Source organism: Myotis yumanensis, unplaced genomic scaffold (genome assembly GCF_028538775.1).
Source record: "Myotis yumanensis isolate MYYU_CA2020_CCGP unplaced genomic scaffold, mMyoYum1.0.hap1 SCAF_5, whole genome shotgun sequence".
Taxonomy (NCBI): domain Eukaryota; kingdom Metazoa; phylum Chordata; class Mammalia; order Chiroptera; family Vespertilionidae; genus Myotis; species Myotis yumanensis.
Window position 1 is genome coordinate 55,386,032 of NW_027223756.1, and position 21,407 is coordinate 55,407,438.

General features: G+C 39.2%; 1 protein-coding gene across 3 annotated transcripts in view; it reads right to left on the minus strand.

Moving 5' to 3' along the window:
* The window catches only part of LRBA (LPS responsive beige-like anchor protein), a 554,804-nt gene that overhangs the window by 454,887 nt on the left and 78,510 nt on the right, over positions 1–21,407 (minus strand). For all 3 annotated transcript variants that reach the window (XM_070415300.1, XM_070415301.1, XM_070415299.1), the window contains exons 15-22: positions 19,077–19,156; positions 17,691–17,753; positions 16,459–16,556; positions 6,685–6,777; positions 5,413–5,521; positions 4,911–4,992; positions 2,560–2,683; positions 2,065–2,257 (exon numbers count right to left, since the gene is read on the minus strand). In XM_070415300.1, coding sequence (XP_070271401.1) covers positions 2,065–2,257; positions 2,560–2,683; positions 4,911–4,992; positions 5,413–5,521; positions 6,685–6,777; positions 16,459–16,556; positions 17,691–17,753; positions 19,077–19,156 — 842 coding nt within the window. The remainder of the gene's footprint in view (positions 1–2,064; positions 2,258–2,559; positions 2,684–4,910; positions 4,993–5,412; positions 5,522–6,684; positions 6,778–16,458; positions 16,557–17,690; positions 17,754–19,076; positions 19,157–21,407) is intronic.

Sequence of the window (21,407 nt, forward strand, 5' to 3'; positions counted from 1 at the left end):
ACAATGTATTTCCAATTCAATGTCAAAATATTCCAGAGTAATAACTATAATCCTATATAATAAAAGGCTAATATATGCAAATCAACCAAATGGCTGAACCGGTTGCTATGACTCACACTGAACACCAGGGGGCAGATGCTCAACGCAGGAGCTGTCCCCTGGTGGTCAGTGTGCTCCCACAGGGAGAGTGCCACTCAGCCAGAGCCCTGAGCCAGGATCATGGCTGGTGAGCACAGCAGCGGTGGCGAGAGCCTCTGCTGCCTCCACAGTAGCACTAAGGATGTCCGACTGATGGCTTAGGCCTGCTCCCCACTGTGGCATTGCGAGCCTCTCCCAATCGGGACTGATGGTGCGAGCCTGCAGCAGGCGCAGCAGGGCCGGGATGAGCAGGAGCCACAGGCAGGAGCAGCAGGCAGGAGTGAGGAGCTGGCCTAAGCCATCAGTCGGACATACCCTGAGGGCTCCGGGACTGTGAGAGGTCGCAGGCTGGGCAAAGGGACGCCCCCACCAAGTGCATGAATCTCATGCACCAGGCCTCTAGTAGTCAATAAAATAAAACACTTAAAGATGTACCAAATTTATCATTTCTCTTCCTTCTACTCAATTAACAATATAAATAATTACATATTTATAATCCTTCTGAGTATAAAGTTAAATAAAATACAAAAAGTATAAACCATAAAAGAAATATATTTTACTATATTATATGAAATGTAAAATTTCCTCAGAAGACAAATGACATAATATTCCAGAAATGGATAAGCCACAAATTGCCAGAAGCCATTCATAAACATAATTAGTAAATGGTTATGACCAAGAATATATAAAGAACTCCCACAAAACAAGAAAATGCAAATTAATATTAAGGTGGTATAGCATTTAAAATTCACCCACTCTGCAAATTTTTAAAACTCCAGCCATACCAAGTGATGAGAAAATATGAAGCAATGAGAACTTATTGCTGTTGAGAATGTAAACTAATACACCACTGGGAAAGAATTTCAATTATCTTATAATGTTCAAAATCTACATCATAGAAGTCAGCAATTCCACTTCTAGAAATATATAGAGAAACTTCCAAATATATACAGAATGTATCAAAAATACTCATCAACTGTTAAATGGGTAAACTCATACATGGAATACAATACAAATGAGAAAATGAACACTACCACACAGGTCAATATGAATGAATCTCAAACAATAAGTAAATAAAGTAAGTTGCAGAAAAATGCATTTAATATGATATCACTATGTTACACATAAACATGAAAAAACGGAATTGTTTAGAGTTATATATATGTTGTTAAAAATAAGACAGAAATAATAAAAACACCAAATTCATGTTAGTGGGGGAAATGGGAATCTAACAATGGTATACAAATCAAATGGGATAGGAAACCCAATTTCATAAATAGTAATAGGTACATTATTCCTTATACCTTTTTGCATCTAGAATATTTCATTAAAAATTTTAAACAAATATATTTATATATAGCATTTATATATATATAAATAAATGCTATATATATATAGCATTTATTTATATATAGCATATATATTTATATATATATAAATGCTATATATAAATAAATAACTTACAGTGGCTTAAGGTAAAAAAATAAAATAAAATTTTTCCAAACCAATTTTTTAACTGGCTGAAATATGATCATAATGCAAACATTTGCCAGAGCTTTTCTGTTTACTCAACCACTTTACACAGAGCAATAACCTCTCATCTTTGAATATACTACGCCATCTTGTGTTCAAAAGTTTCAAACCACTATAAAATTCGAAGTACCACATCAGAATACATTTACTGGAAAATATGCTGTTTCATGAGGTTTCACTTTATTAAGTTAAGCACACATAAAAATAACATTTGGGAAAAAAACTTTTGTTTCTAAAGAAATTGTGAATACTTTATTTTTAGTTATTCCTTGCTTTAATTGTTCATTTCACTTTCAGGGGATAATCTGCCTTTTTTCCCTTGATTTTAAATGAGTAAAACTCAAAATTATAGACATTTAAAATGCTAAAATAGTCTTTCGTAAAGAAACTTACCTTTGAATGCGTAATTGATAAGGTGTCTACCCACACACGCCAGCCACCCCACTCATATTTGACTGCATGGTAAAGTAGAATTCTGAATATGGCATACACCATTTCTGTTATCTTTTGCTCATCAGAATTCTTAGGATTAAAGTAGCAGAGAGAAAGCATCCACTCTTGCCACACAGAACACTGTAGCAAGCTCCTGAAAATTATAAGAGGATACTGAATTACTTAAAATAAAGCATCTGAAAGAATTCTAAAAAGAAAAAGGTCAGAACAAAATAAATAAAACATCCACCTTTATCTACGTATTCAAAACAATTAAAGAATGTGGTACTGAAAGCTCAATTTAACTATATGGTATATTACTTATATGCCCTTAATGACAAAAGCATATGGAAAATTCATTTCACAGTGTTTTTTAAAGCAATTTTTCTTAGAACAAATGGGCTTATTCAAAGCTGGACTTGAAGACTGCAAATAAATACTTTCTCGTATGCTTACCTTCTATTTTCTCTACTGTTATTAAAAAGTTTAATCATGTCAGAAAGAAAAGCTCTGCGAACTTCCATGCTCTCTGAGCACTGAGGAGAATTTCGGAGGAGGGTCGCAATTATTTTTAGTATCTCTGTAAGACAATTCATAAATCAGTAAAAAACCAGAACACTATAAAATTTTCTTAATGGAAGATCATCCATATATTGGAATATTTCATTTTCCTGATATAAATGTCTACTAAAAACATCCTCTTTTATGTTATAAAAAAAATCATAATCTGTTGAGAATGACATTATGTTCATTAGCAAGCATCCATAAACAAGAATGTTTTTAAATATCACAACTACGATGTGTAAAAGTTGAATTTTAAAAGGTTATAATGAATGAAGTTAAATTATGAACAAATTAAATAATGGTAAAACTACTAACAACTCTCCCTAATCTCTGCCAATTAATAAAGTTGATCTTAAAAAATAAAACAACCCTATAATCTAAAATCTCAGAAAAAGAGAATTCTCAACTTCTTCAACAAAATTTATGGTATTCACATACGCTTTTCTTTATCATCATGAATTTTAAAAGTATCAAGATTTTCTTCCATAGTTTTAAAAGCAAAATTAGTACCAAAAATATTAAAAAAAACCAAAGAAATTAAAACCTACGCAATACCCTGAACAAATACAAATAAAACTACTATATAATGGTCTTAAATAAAACGGTCTAAGTTTTTTTAAGATAACTTTTTAATTCTTATTGAATTTATTGGGGTGACATTGGTGTCTAAATTTCTTACACTAAGCTTTAAATAAATAAATTCTTTAAAATGCATGCTTAAATCCATAACTTAAAAACAAAACATCTAAAAATCTGAATTTTAAATTAAATACATCAAAGTTTTACCCCATTAAAAATTTAGAAACTCTAAGCCAGCCTTTGCTCAGGTTTTTGGTGGTTCTGAAGCACTAAGTTTAAATTATCAAACATAAAGATACTTTATCATACAATTAACCATATTTGGGGAGTAACATCTTAATTCTTCTAATGAAAATCCAAAACAATGATTACAATGACAATGATAATTAAAATAATGATGATGACAGCCACTAAGTTTTAGAATATACTATTGTGAGGAACTGTTTTAAGAAAATACAAGTATTAACACATTTAATCCTTATATAATGATAGCTATATACTATTATTACCCTCATTTTAGAGATAAAAAAACTAAGGCACACAGAAATCAAAGTAATTTACCCAAAGTCACAAAACTATCATGACATATAGACAAGGCTGAAAGCCAAGCAGCCTATGTTTTTAAACACCAAGTACGACTTTTCTAAGACAATATATTATGTAGACAATAATACTCTAAAATTCTTATTTAAGTCATCTTCCCCATAAACACAGAAAATATATTTCATATTATATTACATTATGTTATATTTTCAAGATTTTCTCCCTGAAGGCTAAAAAAATTAAACTTCAGATACATGTGTTTTTAAAACGGGTAGTAAAATAGAATGCCACAAACACAATTTAACACACACAAAAGTAATTAGATTTCCAAAATCCACAAACCAGTTATTTTAATGTCAATAATCTTAAAAACCAAGATGAAAATGTACAGGTACTTAAAAATTCTAAATATCAAAAGAAAAAACTGTTAAGTAGACTAAGTTCATAAACAATAAAGTAGGCAGTTTTCTATTTCAAACTTAGTATTCTTAAATTGACAGTAATTTAAGATGAAAGCTATCTCCATGGTTCATGTAATTTAGCTAGACATTACTAAATTGTGCAATCAAAACTTTACTGAAAATCTGAACATACATTAAATCAAGATCTTATGCATATAATTCTTCAAAATCTCTATATAAACATTTCCACATAACCTAAGGTCAATTTGAAGATAAATTCAACATCAAACACAAAATTAATATTGTATCACTGCCTTAATGAAATATTCTTTAATGTGTTTTCAACAATATTAACCTTAGGTTTTTCATAGTTTAAAAGTATTAAAAAAAAAAGGGAACTGGGAGAAATGGATGAAGGTGTTCACTCAGAGGGTACAAACGTCCAGTTATAGGGTGCCCATGCTCTGAAGATGTTATATAAAGCACAATGACCACAGTTAACAACACTGTACAGAATATATGAAAGTTGTAAAGAGAGATCTTAAACATTTGCACGACACATACACACACAAAATTATAACCATGAAGTGATAGATGTGTTAACTAACCTCATTGTGGTAAACATTTCACATTATATACATATACCAACCATCATTAAGTTGAACATCTTAAACTTATGCAATCAAAAATGAATTTTTAAAAAGTATATTAAATACATACGAGGATTTTGTATCTTTACTGAAGAATCAGGATCTGGATGCTGTTTACGTATCACTTGTGTACAAATCTGTTCTATGAGAATCTACAGAAGTAAAACAATAGACTGTATTATCATTATCACTGTATTACCATCCCCATTAATGAACTTTAAGTACAACACTTAACAATGTTAATTAAACAGTCCAATGTTATCATGGTAAATACCTTCTTTTATATTATATTAAATGATTTCAACATTATAACTCTATTTTTACTTAATCATAAAATGAGACACCAAATACTCAATACAATGGAAGAAATACTTTAAAAAAGAAGACCACATGCTTAATAATTCACATAATAACAGATTTATTAAGATGCAGCCACATCTCATTTATATAACTAATTTCAAAATTGTACATCAAACCTAAATGATCTTATTTCATTTATACACTATCAACTCATTATACAAGCATTTTTATTGTAAGAAATTAGTAAAATTAAATTCTAACTACATTCCTACCTCAAAGAGGACATTATACGTGGTCATTGTGATTAAATTTGTGTGAAGCAGGAGTCTTTCAGCTAACAATGAAAACAATCCATGTCCAAGCATGACTTCAGCTTTTCTTCTGTGATGACACAGAAAGAAATAATCAAATGCACAGTCTTATTATCCACTACTTAGTATGTACGATAAAGGAGACACGAAAATGTATTTCACATGACCAACAATTCCAACTCAATAACTCTCCCAATTTTCTTCACCCTCGAACTTGTAAGGCCATTCTCTTTAAGGAGAGAAATACAAACTAAAGTATAAGCACAGCTAAAGTTGTAAAAATTGCAAGACTAACTATGCACAACATAGCCAAAATCTCCACCAAAATCTTCAGGGCAATTATTTATTAACTAGTTGCTATTCTCTGTCAGTACTGAGCTAATAACCTCTACTGTGGATGAAAATCTAAAACCCAGTAAGTAGGTTAAGTAGAAAAACAATGTGGAGAAAAAGGCAAAAGAAATATAAGAAATTAAGAAAATTAATAGTGTGAAAATAAATATACCAAAAATAAACTTCCAAGAAATTCTTCAGAAACTGAAGAATTGTAAATTTTAATTTTATACCTGAGTTTGTCCATTTTTTTCTGCAAATGGCTGAATAGCAAATATTTTAGACTTTGTGAACCATATAATCTCTGTAGCAACAACGCAACACTGCTGTTGTAACATGAAAACTGCTATAGATAATAAAAAAATAAATTATTGTGACTGTGTTAGAATAAAACTTTATTTACAGGCAGCCAGGGATTCAACATAAAAACCACAGTTTAACAACACTTTTCTACCACGAAAATTGTTAATTTTCATAATAAACCTATCCTGGTACAAGGAACTACAGGTAAAATAAAAATGTCCACATTCAACTAAATATAAGGAAGTTTTAGTTTTTAATTATACATATAGCAGAACACATTATGTGACAAACACCCAGGTTAATATGGCAGTTTTGTAGTACAGATAAAGCAAACGATGATCAAGTCAACTGAAATGAAATCTCCAATGTATCTAGAATTCAATTTATACATGTGTTCCCATAATGAACAAAAACAAATGAAAAATTCAAATAAATGTTATAGAAGACAAACAATATACTGCTACTCCTTTATTTCTAATGTGTAGAAACAAGATTAAGTTTAAATAGTTTACCAACAAAATTAAATAAAAGAGACTACTTTTTGTAAAATAAGTAAGTAATATTCTACAGTTCATTTTAGATTTCATGCATACTCACTTTGGGGCCAGATGTTTTAAAAAATAGCCTATTGCCTTGAGAGCTTGCACTCTGATTCCTTCACTTGTTGATGCCAAAAGTTTATAGATTACCCTGAATGAATTAAAATTAAGAAAAAAATACTCTGAGGATAGTATTCAAAAGATTTAAAATATACATGTATATATGTCTAAATTTTTTCATACTCATATGATTATAAATCTAATTTCAATCTAATTGGGTAAATATAATATACATTTATAACGTTTTAAAACACTTACCACTTTACTAGATGCCCAGTGCACAGATTCGTGCATGGGTGGGGTCCCTCACCCTGGCCTGCGCCCTCTCACAATCCAGGATCCCTCGGGGGATGGTCGGACAGTCGGACCATCCCCAAGAGGGATGTAGCAGTGCCAAAGCGGCAGGCGGCAGGGAAGGAGCCCCAGCCAGGGCAGGTGCAGCTCTGCTGCCACTGCTGCCACCACTTGGTAGAGCTGCCAAGGAAGTAGGAGAGGCTCCCACCGCCGCAGCTGCACTCGCTAGCCATGAGTCCAGCTTCTGGGTGAGCGGGGCTCCCACTGTGGGAGCGCAATTGACTACCAGGGGGCAGATCCTGCATTGAGCATCTGCGCCCTGGTGGTCAGTGCACATCATAGCGACCAGTCGACCAGTTGTTCTGGTCGTTCAGTCATAATGGTAGCTTAGGCTTTTATATATGTAGATTGTCTTAAAAAATATGACTTTAGCACTAACTGGTTTGGCTCAGAGGTTAGAGTGTCCACCTATGAACTAAAGGGTCGAGGGTTCGATTCCCAGTCAAGGGTATGTACCTCAGTAGCAGGTTCCCTAGTCCTGGTAGGGGTGTGTGCAAAAGGCAACCAATTGATGTGTCTCTTTATATTAAAGAGACATCCGTGTTCCTGTTTCTCTTCCTCTCTCTCTCTCTTTCTCTCTCTCTTTTTCTCTCTCTCTCTTTTACCCTTTCCCCCTCCTCCCTCCCTTCTACTCTCTAGAAATCATTGGGAAAAATATACTTGGGTGAGGATTAAAAAAAAAAACCACTTTAAATATAAAGACACGCATACATTAAAAGTAAGTGAGGAAAAATATACCAGGCTAACACTAATCAAAAGAAAGCAAAAGTAGCTATATTGATTTCAGACAGAGCAGACTTCAAAGTAAGAAAAGTTATCAGGTATAAAGAAAGGAATTACATAATGATAAACATGGCAATCCTCCAAAGAAGAAATAATAGTCCTTAACATGTGTATGCCTAACAATAAAGTGTAAAAGTATGTGAGGAGAAATAGATGAATTCACTATCACAGTTAGAGACTTCAATATCCCTTTCTCAGAAATGGACAAACCCAGCAGGCAGAAAATCAGTAAGGACATAGATAAATTCAACAATATCATCAATCAATTGGATATAACTGCTATGTAAGCATATACTAAAAAAGAAGGACGAATGAAAATCAGTAATCAACCCTAGGAAACTAGAAAAAGTGATTAAAACTGAATCCAAAATAAGTAGAAGTAAATAATTAGTAATAGAATACAAGTTAACAAAATTGAAAATAGTATAAAATAATAAAGATAATCAACAAAACCAAAAACTGGTTCTTTAAAGAAAATCCATAAGCTTCTAGCTGACCTAAGAAAAAAAAAGAGAGGACCCAATTTACTAATACCAGAAATGAAAGAGGAGATAACACTACAGATCCCATGAGCATATTAAGGATAATAAAAATACTATCAACAACTCAATGCCCACAAATTCTATAACCTAGATGAAAGAGATCAATTCCTTGAAAGACACAATCTGCCAAAACTCACAGAAGGAAAAAGTAGATAATCTGAATAGGCTTATATCTACTAAAGACATTAAATAAATAATTATTAACAGTCCGAAATGGAAAGAACCGAGCCAGATGGGTTCACTCGTGAATTCTACTGAACATTTAAGGAAGAAATTAAACCAATTTTCTACAATATCCTTCACAGAATACTTCCTAACCTGTCTTTGAGGCACCAATACCAGAAAAAGACATTACAGGAAAATGACAGACCAGTATCCCTCAACAAAGATTTTTTTTTAAGCCTCAAAAAAAGATTCAAATCCAAAAAAAGTATTAAAAGAATTTATATCATGACCAAGTAAGGTTTTTGCCCAGATATGCAAAGCTAGTTCAACATTTGAAAATCAATTAATGTAACCCTTCACATGAACAGATAAATAAAATTACTGATCATATAATACAAAGTTAATATATGACAGTCTATATATGAACAATGAACAAGTGTAATCCTAATATATAAAAAGCCAGGGGCAGTCACAAATGAAACAACCGGATGGACAACCAAACAGCATGCTGTGTGGGGCGACAAGGCCAGCAGGGGGGTTAGTGAGGGACAACCAAACGACTGAACAGCAGGCTGCATGGGGCGATCAAGCCAGCAGGGGGGCAGTTGGTAGCGACCAGGCCAGCAGGGGGGCAGTTAGGGGTAACCAGGCCAGCAGGGAGGGTAGTTGGGGGCAACCAGGCTAGTGGGGGGGGGGGGGGGGGGGACAGCTGAGGGTGACTAGGCCAGCAGGGGGCCAGTTGGGGGAGACCAGACTGGCAGAGGGGGACAGTTTGGGGTGACCAGGCCAGCTGGGGGGGGAGTTGGGGGCAACCAGGCTGGCAGGGGGGGGGGGGGGCGGGTAGTAAGGGGCGATAGGGCTAGCAGGGTGGGGCAGTTAGGGGTGACCAGGCTGGCAGAGTGGGGCAGTGAGGGGCAACCAGGCCGGTGTAGGGGGTAACAGTCGGAGGCAACCAGACTGGCAGGGGGGGCAGTTGGGGCAATCAGGCCAGCAGGCAGAGGCAGTTAGAGTGATCAAGCTGGCAGGGGGGACAGTTAGGGGTGATCAGGCAGGCAGGCAGGTGAGCAGTTTGGAGCCAGCAGTCCCAGATTGTGAGAGGGGGACAGTTTGCTGTCCGATTGGGATTGGGCCTAAACCGGCAGTCGGACATCCCGAGGGGTCCCGATTGGAGAGGGTGCAGGCTGGGCTGAGGGGACCCACCCCCCGTGCACAAATTTCTAGTCTATATATATAAAAGCCTAAGTGACTGGACGACCGGCCAGTAGCTATGACACACTTTGACCACCAGGGGGCAGGCGCTCAACACAGGAGCTGCCCCCTGGTGGTCAGTGCACTCCTACAGTGGGATCGCCGCTCAGCTGACAGATGGGCACCAGACGCCGGGCTCATGGCTGGTGAGCAGCTATAGCAGCAAGCCTCTCCTGCTGACACTCCCCAAGTGCACCTGAGCAGCGGTGACAGCGGCAGGCGCAGGGGGACCGGAATGAGCAGGAGCTGCGCCCTGCCCTGGGCTCGGGCTCCTCCCCGGCTGCCTGCCGCTTCGCACAGTGCGGGATTGACATGGACAGCGGGCTGGAGTCCAACAAGCTGGCGGGTAAGGCCGGGCTGTGCCAACGCAGAAGTCCACTGATCCCTGCAGGCCAGGCTGAGGGACCCCACCAGTGCACGAAATGCACCAGGCCTCTAGTGTGAAATTAAAAGCACAATAGAATTTACATTAGCACACAAAAAAATGAAATACTTAGATATATAGCAACCAAAATTATGTAGGAAAACTACAAAAATAATGAACACAATCAAAGAACTAGATAAATGAAAAGAAAATCCATGTTCATGGATAAGAACAATCAATATTCTCAAGAGCTCAATTCTTCCAAATTGACCTATAGATTCAATGTAGTTCCAATCAAAATCACAGTAAGTTATTTCATGGATATAGACAAACCATTCTAAAGTTTATATGGACAGCAAAACCCCAGAGTAGCCAACAGAATATTGAAAGAGAAGAAGAAAATTATAAGACCGATGCTACCTAACTTCAAGACTTACTATAAAACTACAGTAATCATGACTGTATAGTATTGCCCCCTCCCAAAAAAATACAGAAATAGATCAAGCAACAGAATAGAAAGCCTAGAAGAAAATTATAAGACCGATGCTACCTGACTTCAAGACTTACTATAAAACTATAGTAATCACGACAGTGTAGTGTTGCCCCCCCCCCCAAAAAAAATTACACAAATAGATCAAGCAACAGAATAAAAAGCCTAGAAAGATACCCACATAAATATAGTCAACCAATCTGACAAGGGAGGAGCAAAGGCAATACAAAAAAAAAAAAGATATTCCAACAAATGATGAAAAAACTGGACATCCACGTGCAAATAAATGAATCCAGACACAGACCTTAGCCTTCATAAAATTAACTCAAAATGGACCTAAATGTAAAATGCAAAATTATAAAACTCCTAGAAAACAACACAGGAGAAAACTGAGATGATCTTGGGAATTGTGATCCTTTTTTAGATACAACACCAAAGAACGATCCAACAAGAAATAAAGTGGACTTATTAAAATTAAAAACTACTGCCAGAAATAACATCAAGAAAATTAGAAGACAAGACCGAGAAAAAATATTTGCAAAAGACACATCTGACAAAGGCCTTATTCAAAATATACAAAGAACTCTTAAAACTCAACAGTAAGAAAACAAACAACCTGATTTAAAAATAGGCCAAATAACTTAATAGATACTTCACCAAAAAAGATATAGAAATGGCAAATAAGCATATGAAAATATGCTCCAAATCATATGTCATCAGAGAAAGGTACCCAAATAAAGGATTTGTAATAGAGAATTGATGGGTGAAATATATTATAACTAGATCATTAAATTAGTTACTGTACCTGATCATCCAGCAAAATTGTTGTTAAACTTTTGTGGCCCAAAACCTTCTCATGAAAACAAAAGTACTGTTTTGCTGATAAAAGTTATGCACTGAATGTGTGCGCACCCCTTATTCATGTTAAAGTCCTTAAGTCCCAGTGTTGTATTTGGAGATGGGTCAATTAAGACTAAATGAAATCCTATGAGTGGGTCCCTGATTCCATACATATACACATAAAGAAAAGGTTAAATGAACATATAAGTGAGACGGTGACTATCTGCAACCAAAAGGCAGAGCTCTCACTAGATACCAACCCTACTAGCTCCTTGATCTTGGACTTCCGATCTCTAGAACTGTGGGAAAATAAATTTCTGTTGTTTAAGTCACCTAGTCTATAATATTTTGTTATGGCAGCGCAAGTAGACTAAAAAAAAAAAAAAAAAATGAGGACTGGGGGTGGAGATAGTGTTATTATTAATAGACTAGAGGCCCGGTGCACAAAAATTTGTGCACTGGGCCGGGGGTGGGGGGGGGGAGAGGGAGGTCCCTCAGCCTGGCCTGTGCCCTCTCGCAGTCTGGGACCCCTCGGGAGATAATGACCTGCTGGCTTAGGCCTGCTCCCAGGTGGCAGAGGGCAGGCCCAATCCCTAGGTGCAGCGCCTGGTCGGGCTCAGAGCAGGGCCGATTGGGGAGTTGGGGCGCCGCCCCCTGACATGCACAGAGCAGGGCGGATGGGGAGGTTGCGATGCCACCCCTAGTCACGCTCAGGGTAGGGCCGATTGGGGGGTTGGGGCACCGCCCCATCACACTCAAGGCAGGGTCGATGGGGAGGTTGTGGCGCCACACCCTGCCACGCACAGAGCAGGGCCCATCAGGGGGTTGGGGCGCTGCCCCCTGTCACACACAGAGCAGGGACCATCAGGGGGGTTGGGGCTCTGTACCCTGTCACACACAGAGCAGGGTCAATCAGGGGTTTGGGAAGCTCCCCCGTCACACACAGAGCAGGGCCCATCAGGGGTTTGGGGAGCTCCCCCCTGTCACGCACAGAGCAGGGCCAATAGGGGAGTTGGGGCACCACCCCCTGTCACACACAGAGCAGGGTCCGTGGGAGGGGGGCGAGTTGGGGCGCCACACCCTGTCACACTCAGGGCAGGGCCGATCAGGAGGTTGGGGCGCCGCCACTGTCACACTCAGGGCAGGGCCGATGGGGAGGTATGACTCTACCCCGTCTCACATAGAGCAGGGCCCGTGGCGGGGGGTTGGGGTGCTGCCCCCTGTCACACACAGAGCCGCAGGGCAATCAGGGCGTTTGGGCGTTGCCCCTTGTCACGCTGATCCTGGTGCCGGGAAGCCTCGCGGCTCCGCTGATCCCGCCCGGCAGGGTCACAGATCCGGGGGCCAGACCGCAGACAGCCTTGCCTGCTGCCGCCTGCCTTCAGTATGCAAATTAGCCGCCATCTTGTTGCTTCAGGGTGGGGGTCCCCACTGGGGTGCCTGGCCAGTCTGGGTGAGGGGCTGAGGGCTGTTTTCAGGCTGGCGGGCAACTGAAGCTCCAAACCTCTCCTTTTTTTCTTTTTTTTTTTATTCTGGCATTTATTTACCTTCTATGGCTGTCACTGGAGCTGAGAGCCGGCTTTCTCTCTGAGGCTCGGCTGAAAGCAGGTTTCTGGCCTTTGTTTTCTGTATTCGAAACAATGTTGCGACTCCAGCTCTGAGATCCCGGCTGACTGACAGGAGGTTTCTGGGCTTTTGTTTATCTCCTATAAATGTTACTATGTTTCCAACTGAAGCTCAGAGGCCGGCGGGGAACGTTGGAGTCCGCAGTCACGGGAGCAAGCCTCCCTGTTCGCATCAGCTGCCTGGCTGCCGGCCGCCATCTTGGCTGACAGTTACTTTGTATATACTCACTGATTAGCCAATGGGAAGGGTAGCAGTCGTACGCCAATTACCATGTTTCTCTTTTATTAGTGTAGACTAGAGGCCCGGTGCATGAAATTTGTGCACGGGGGAGAGAGGATCCCTCAGCCCAGCCTGCACCCTCTCCAATACGGGACCCCTTGGGGGATGTCCAACTGCCAGTTTAGGCCCAATCCCGCAGTCGGACAGCCCTCTCACAATCCAGGACTGCTGGCTCCTAACCACTCGCCTGCCTGACTGCCTGATCGCCCCTAACTGCTCTGTCTGCCTGCCTGATTGCTCCTAACTACCTCTGCCTACCTGATCGCCCCTAACGACCTCTGCCTGCCTTCCTAATCACCTCTATCCACCTCTGCCTACCTATCACCCCTAACCACCTCTGCCTGCCTGCCTGATCGCCTCCATCCACCTCTGCCTACCTGACTGATGCCCCTAACCCCTTTACCTGCCAGCCTGATCATCTCTAACTGCTCTCCCCTGCCAGCCTGATCACCTCTAACCACTCTCCCCTGCCAGCCTGACCGCCCCTAACCACTCTGCCTGCCTGCCTGATCTCTCCTAACCACCTCTGCCTCGGCCCTGCCACTATGGCTTTGTCCAGAAGGACGTCTGGTCTATCTGGTCTAATTAGCATATTACCCTTTTATTAGTATAGATGACAAAGATCTTCTATTAGACCACAGTAAAATACTACTGTTCTAAAACCTGAAGATAATGCTACTAAACAATTTGTTCTTCAATCCTATATAATAAAAGCCTAATATGCTAAGTGTCCGTTCATCTGTTCAACCAATCAAAGCACAATATGCTAATGATATGCCAAGGCCGCTCAACCGCTCACTATGACATGCACTGACCACCAGGAGGCAGACACTCCGACCAGTAGGTTAGCTTGCTGCTGGGGTCCAGCTAATCGAGACTGAGCGAGACGGGTCAGACACACCCTGGAGCCCCCCCGCAGTCCCTTCCCAACTGGCCAACCTCCCACATCCCTCCCAGGCCCCAATCGTGCACCAGTGGGGTCCCTCAGCCTGGCCTGTGCCCTCTCACAATCCAGGACCCCTTGGGGGATGTCGGAAAGCTGGTTTCAGCTTGATGGCGGACTGAACGGTTGCTATGATACACACTGACCACCAGGGGCAGACACTCAAAGCAGAAGCTGCCCCCTGGTGGTCAGTGTGCTCCCATCGGGGGAGCGCTGCTCAGCCAGAAGCCAGGCTCATGGCTGGCGAGCGCAGTGGTGGTGGCAGGAGCCTCTCCCGCCTCTGTGGCAGCCCTAAGGACTACTTCCAAGGGCTCCCAGACTGTAAGAAGGCACAGGCTGGGCTGAGGGAACCCTCTCCAAGTGCACAAATTTCATGCACCTGGCCTCTAGTAACTAAATAATAGCACTAATTATACAAAATAACAGAATGATTTGCCTAATCTCCCCTGAAAAATTAGGCCCAGCAAGTGTGGCTCAGTGGTTGAGTGTCAACTTATAAAAGAGGAGGTACAGTTCAATTCCCAGTCAGGGCACATGCCCGGGTTGCAGGCTAGATCCCCAGTAAGGGGCATGTATGAGGCAGCCGATCAATGATTCTTTCTCATCATTGATGTTTCTATCTCACTGTCCCTTTCTTTTCCTCTCTGAAGTCAATAAAAATATATTGATTTTTAAATATATGTTTTTTTAAATTTAAGTAGTAACAAAGCACGTACAATTAAAGATTTCTTCAAAAAGCAACACAGAAAATGAAAAGTTCCTATATCTTAACTCATCCTATCAAATAATAGACAAACATGGTAATTGACTATCCCTCCACTACACTTCCCACTGACTAATCAGCAGGATATGCAAATTAACTGCCAACAAAGATGGCGGCCGGCAGCCACGCAGCTGAAGCGAACATGAGGCTTGCTTGCTCCAGTGATGGAGGAAGCCAAGGTTCCCCGCCGCCTGCCGCAGCCCGGCTCTAAGCTACACTCTAAGCAACAATGTTTCAATTACAGAAGCTAAACAAACCCCAGATACCCACTTTCAGCCAGCCGGGGGCCTCAGAGCTTAGAGCGCCAGTGATGGCAACAGAGTTTCAATTAGAGAAGCTAAACAAACCCCAGATACCTGCTTTCAGCCAGCCGCAGCCTCAGAGCTGGAGCCGGGCCTCAGAGCTGGAGCCAGCTCTCAGCTTCAGTGACAGCTATAGAAGGTAAATAAATCCCAGAATAAAAAAAGAAAAAAGACAAAAAAAGAGGCTGGGCGCTTCAATCACCCGCCAGCCTAAAAACGGCCCTCAGCCCCTCACCCAGACTGCCCAGGCACCCCAGTGGGGACCTCCACCCTGAAGGGGGTGTGACCAGCTGCAAACAGTCATCAGCCCCTCATCCAGGCTGGCCAGGCATCCCAGTGGGGACCCCCACCCTTAAGGGGGTGTGACAGGCTGCAAACAGCCATCAGTCCCTCACCCAGTCTGGCCAGGCACCCAAGCGGGAACCCCACTCTGATCCAGGACACCCTTCTAGGCAAACCAGCCGCCCCCCACCCATGCACCAGGCCTTTATCCTATATAATAAAAGGGTAATATACAAAATGACCCTAACAGCAGAAAGACTGGGAATGACTGGGAATGACTGGTCACTATGACACACACTGACCACCAGGGGGCAGACGCTCAATGCAGGAGCTGCCCCCTGGTGGTCAGTGCGCTCCCACAGGGGGAGCTCTGCTCAGCCACAAGCCAGGCTGATGGCTGCCAGTACAGCGGTTGTGGTGGTGGGAGCCTCTCCTGCTTCCTCAGCAGCGCTAAGGATGTCCAACTGCAGCTTAGGTCTGCTCCCATCTGGCAAGTGGACATCCCCCGAGGGCTGCCGGGCTGCCAGAGGGATGTCTGATTGCCAGCTTAGGCCCAATCCCCCAGGGAGCAGGCCTAAGCCAGCAAGTGGTCACCACCGAGGGGTCCCAGACTGCGAGAGGGCACAGGCCGGGCTGAGGGACCCCCTATCCCCGAGTGCACAAATTTTTGTGCACCGGGCCTCTAGTTTTAAAATATAAAATCCAGTAATACTTTTCATATCTAGACTCTATCATCTCCCAATTAATCTCTGATATTAAACATTAAAATTCTTGATATATTAAACTCTTACCGTAACCCATTCCTTTGGTCAAAAGCAGGTATCATAGAGTTAGGATGTTCTGACATTAAAGCAACAAGCAGCTGTAGTACATCCATTAGATTGTCATCCTAAAATCATTTTAGAAAAAAAAATATAATAAAAAAAACGACAACTTATTTGAACACTAAATACTTCTAAAACAATAGAAATTTCAATTATAATGTAAGGTAAATTATTTAAAATGAATGTTTTATAAGAAATTCAAATTTCTAAAATTTACTTATTGTTTTTCCTTTTTATTGAATTTACTGGAGTGACACTGGTTAACAAAATTTTACATGTTTCACATGCACAATTCTACAGCATATCCTCTGTACACTACATTGTATGTTCATCACCACAAAAATGTACTTATTTAAAACACATTTAATCAGATTATTAGACTACATCTGACATGTATTACATTTTCCCAGTGTTAAAAAATAAAGGAAAAAAGCCCTTGCTGGTGTTGCTCACTGGTTAGAGCATCAGCCCATTCACCAAAAGGTCACAGGTTTGATTCCTGGTGAAGACCAAGTACCTGGGTTGCAGGTTCGATGCCTGGCTCCAGTAGGAGCACATGCAGGAGGTGATCAATCAATGTCTCTCTCTCATGCAGATGTTTCTCCTCCCTTCCACTTCCCTCCCCCCCTTCCTTCCATCTTAAAAAAATAATAATAATAATGGAAAAAATATCCTCGGGTGAGGATTAACCAAAAATAATAATGGAAAAAAAGATATATCAACCTCCTTTTCAATCACATAATTTTAAATACCATTACAAATGAGTTGTTTAACTTACCAGTATTTGAACATGCAAAATCAATAGGAAGACTGTGCTATGAATTTAAAATTCCAATCACTTTTAGTCATTTTACATCAATATCGATAAACTGCCTTCTGCATGCCCCTACTGAAAATTGAGCTCACAACCTGGGCATGTGAATCGAACTGGTAACCTCCTGGTACATGGATCAATGTTCAACCACTGAGCCACACGGGCCGGGCTCTAACTTTAACACTTTTAAACTCTTTCATATTTCTGAGCCCTCTTGAGGTAATAAAAGCTATTTATACGAAGTTTGCTAAGATTTACTTCTAAAATACATTTATTCCCCATAATATGTATATCACTAATGAAAGAATTAACTTTTTTACTTTAAAAAAGCCTGTAATACAGCTTCAAAAAATAAAAACCCCAAAATATAAAATTCAAATGTTACCTCATGCATAGTGAGTAGGTAATTAAGAATGGCCTGTAGTTCATCTTCCTTTACTCCAGAATCCTTTAAAAACATAATTACAAGTATCTTAAACTTACATATAAAAATTTTTTGATAAAAATTTTACATATAGATTTGTCAACATAGTTGCTATAAATATAAAAAGATAATGTAATATAGAATCTAAATTTAAAATATAAACTGACAGATGCACTGAAGACATGCAAAATTCAAGACTGTAGGTTAGAAGAAGTCTGACATCAGTATTTGCTTTCCTCACCTTATATGATAACCTATCTAGTTAAGCTACAGAATCCTCAAGTAAGCTAGCAATACTTATTAATGATAACTAAAAATGTATTATTCATACCCATCAGTCCTCTAAATACAAAAGATAACTTTTCTATTTTTTTTTTTCTATTAAATTTGGAGAGTGAAAGAAACAGTTTCTAAAATTACCAAGTTAAAATGTTAGGCACTAAAAATGGAGTAGTAATTTCACTGGTAAAAACATTGGACTTTTAAATGAATATAGTATGAAAATTTGTAATCTAGTCTATCAATTATTAATCATAAAACTAACCTGTAATCTAAAAAAAATAAGAAAGAAAATTAGCTAACAAGCAAAAACACACCAGGAAAGAAAAAAAAGTTCAATTTAAGGGATAAATTTTTTAATAAATAAAAATAATGTATCTGATTCTGCAATATATACTAAATATATATATATAAATTTAATATATATTAAATCAACTTACCACAATATTATGTGACAGCTAATAAAGCATTAAATTGTAAAGAACAAGAAATAAAATGATATAGGAAAATATTGAATAAAAAATTGGCAACAAATATATTTATATATTGCTATCTAATAAAACCAAAACACCTTCCTTAAAAATAATACTAAATTTCACTCTATAGTAGAATGAAATTGGTCAAAACATAATTATTTCTAAAGCCTGACACACCTACCTGGCATATTTATATAGGAAAATCATTTCTCAAAATCTAATGTCAGCTATAAGGAACTCCCTAAAAATAAAACCTCCTTGTGTAGCTTTGTTGACTACTGCATGAAGCAGTACCAGAGAGAAACTAGAAACAGTAAATATTTGCTGAATGAAAGAATGAATACATTGAACTCCTACAGAAATTCATATACCGTATATTACAATTATCTATCTCAGATTCTGCAATAATGTATATCCCTACATGCCCAAGAAAGATGAACAGAAAACAAACATAGATACAAATATTTTTCAAAGTATTTTCCAATGTGTAACCCTAATAACAGAGCAAATAAACCAAGAATGTGTTTTATCTGAAATTATAAGTTAAAATACACACAAGCTATAATGCTTTAGGATAAGAAAGTGAACTCACCCTCATCACTAACTGCTTAATGAACATCAATAAGAATGCTCTTAGAGAAAGTATTTCTTTTGGAGTAGGTCGTGGTCCATCTTTAAAAAAAACACACACACATTTAGTGTTTCAAATACCTCAAAGCTAACTATAAAAAATTCACTTTTCAAATAATGTTTCCACTTATTATAAAAAACATAAAGGTCAGTGCTCTAAAGAAAGACAAGCATTCAATCTCATATGCAACTGCATATATAATACTCCAAATGAACAAAGTGGGTTACGGTGAAACTAGCATGAAGTTTGTTTTTAAATAATGTCAAAGGAATCTCAAAACATAAAAATGAGGTAATAAAATTTGTATTCAATATTAACGTGCACTTATATTTTGTTTTAAAAGACTCACAATGACACTATGACAACATAAGTTTACCACACACACACAAAAAGTGGAAAAATCCAAACTGTTATGTGAATTTAGTATGGAAAAAACTTTTCTCTACTTTAGCACTGTTGTAAGCTAATACAAAAATCTCAAGAAGTATAACTCAACACAGCATCATTCAGGAAGAAGTTAAACATTATGTTGGCCACCTCTGACATCTCCTCTTCTTGAGCAAGTCCTTGGTCACACATGGCTCACATTAAAGTCAATTTTCATGTCTCAAACATATAATTCCCAGAAAGCTTTTGAAACCAAATACCCATTGTTCCCAGATCCTAAGTGAGTACCTGTTTTCTGCAATTTTCCCCCCACTAATCATTATTTACAACTGGTTCCTAGACCACCAAAGCATAGGACCACCATGACCTTGAACAGGTCAATTAAAAGAGGAAGAAAATTATTTAAAATTTGTTCCACATGACAATTCCCAAAGAATAGGCTACAGAGTTACAGTAGAATCATAAAGTTTGTCCAGCTCTCTCACTTGAAGTCTAAGACGTTCCCAAGGTCACTAATCAGTTATAAAATCAAGGCCAGAACATAATACCAATGCCCAGGACAGTATATGATACATCTACAGCACCATGAAAGAGTCAGCAGGAAATTATGACCTAGTTCTAGATCTACCACAACCTTGCCAGCTCAAAGAGATCATATTACTTCTATATGTCCTCACAGCTTTCTAAATTACAGACAGAATATTATCTGAGAATAATTCAAGTTTATTTTGAAAGGGATTAAAAAAAAAAAAAAAAGCACTGTAGCCCTGGCCAGTGTGACTCAGTTGGTTGGAATGCTGTCCCATACACCGGAAGGCCTCGGGTTCAATTCTCGATCAGGGCACATGCCTATGTTGTGGGTTCCATCCCCAGTGGGGTGGGTGCAGGAAGCAAACATTGAATGTCTCTCTCTCTCACATTAATGTTTCTCTCTCTGTCTCTCTCTCTCTTTCTCTCTCTCCCTCCCCCCTCCCTCCCTTCTTCTTTCCTTCCCTCAAATCAAATTTTTCAAAAACAAATTTTAAAAAGTACTGTACAAATTTGAAGCCTCATCTTTGTAAATCACTTAACAGCCCTTTGAGTACAATCAGAATGTATGTGGTCTGACTCTCCAGCAACCATTTTCCAATTTCAACCAAGAGACCACAAGTTTTATTAAGGGACTGACACCGTCCTCACTCTGAGATCATGTGTTTCAGAGGCAGGAAGGGCCTCAATGTCTGGATCAATCTGATGAATACCTGCTACACAGATGGGCACACAATGCAATCAGAGCCAATGAGAAACAAAGACAATGAAAACAACTTTTGCTGGCAATGCTCAATGCAGGCGGATGCTCTTTTGCTGGACTTGAAGTTGTGAGGATGTGAAGGTGAAGTGGCTGCTTGGTACTACCAAAGGAGAGAATACATGAAAAGTGCCAACAGAGAACTGGGTCCCAGGGCCATACTCTGAACCCCTGTGCCAAGATTACTGAAACTGCCTGCTTAAATGTCCTTATTAACGCCCTATTACGATGTAAGCCAGTTTGAAGGAGGTTTTGCAATACTTAAAAACAAAAGAGCCACCAATTGTCAAAATTTTTATTTTGAACCCTTCCATGAACTCCTGACATGATGAATGAATATTATTCTTCCAGTAATTTAGTCTCCTGATTATACAGGAAAATAATTACTGAAATGTTGTGATTTCATTACACTATTTATTAGAAGCAGATATTCCCCACTTCTGCAAGAAATCTCTATCTCCCCCCCTCCCAAAAAAAAAAAATACTGTTTTCAATTATCTCATTGTGACAATTGGCACCAGCATCAATACCAGTCGCTAATGTAGACTTCCTTCTCATTTTCAGTGACTTAAAACTATCATTCTAGTCATAGTTGCTCCCCAGACAACACCAGCAAA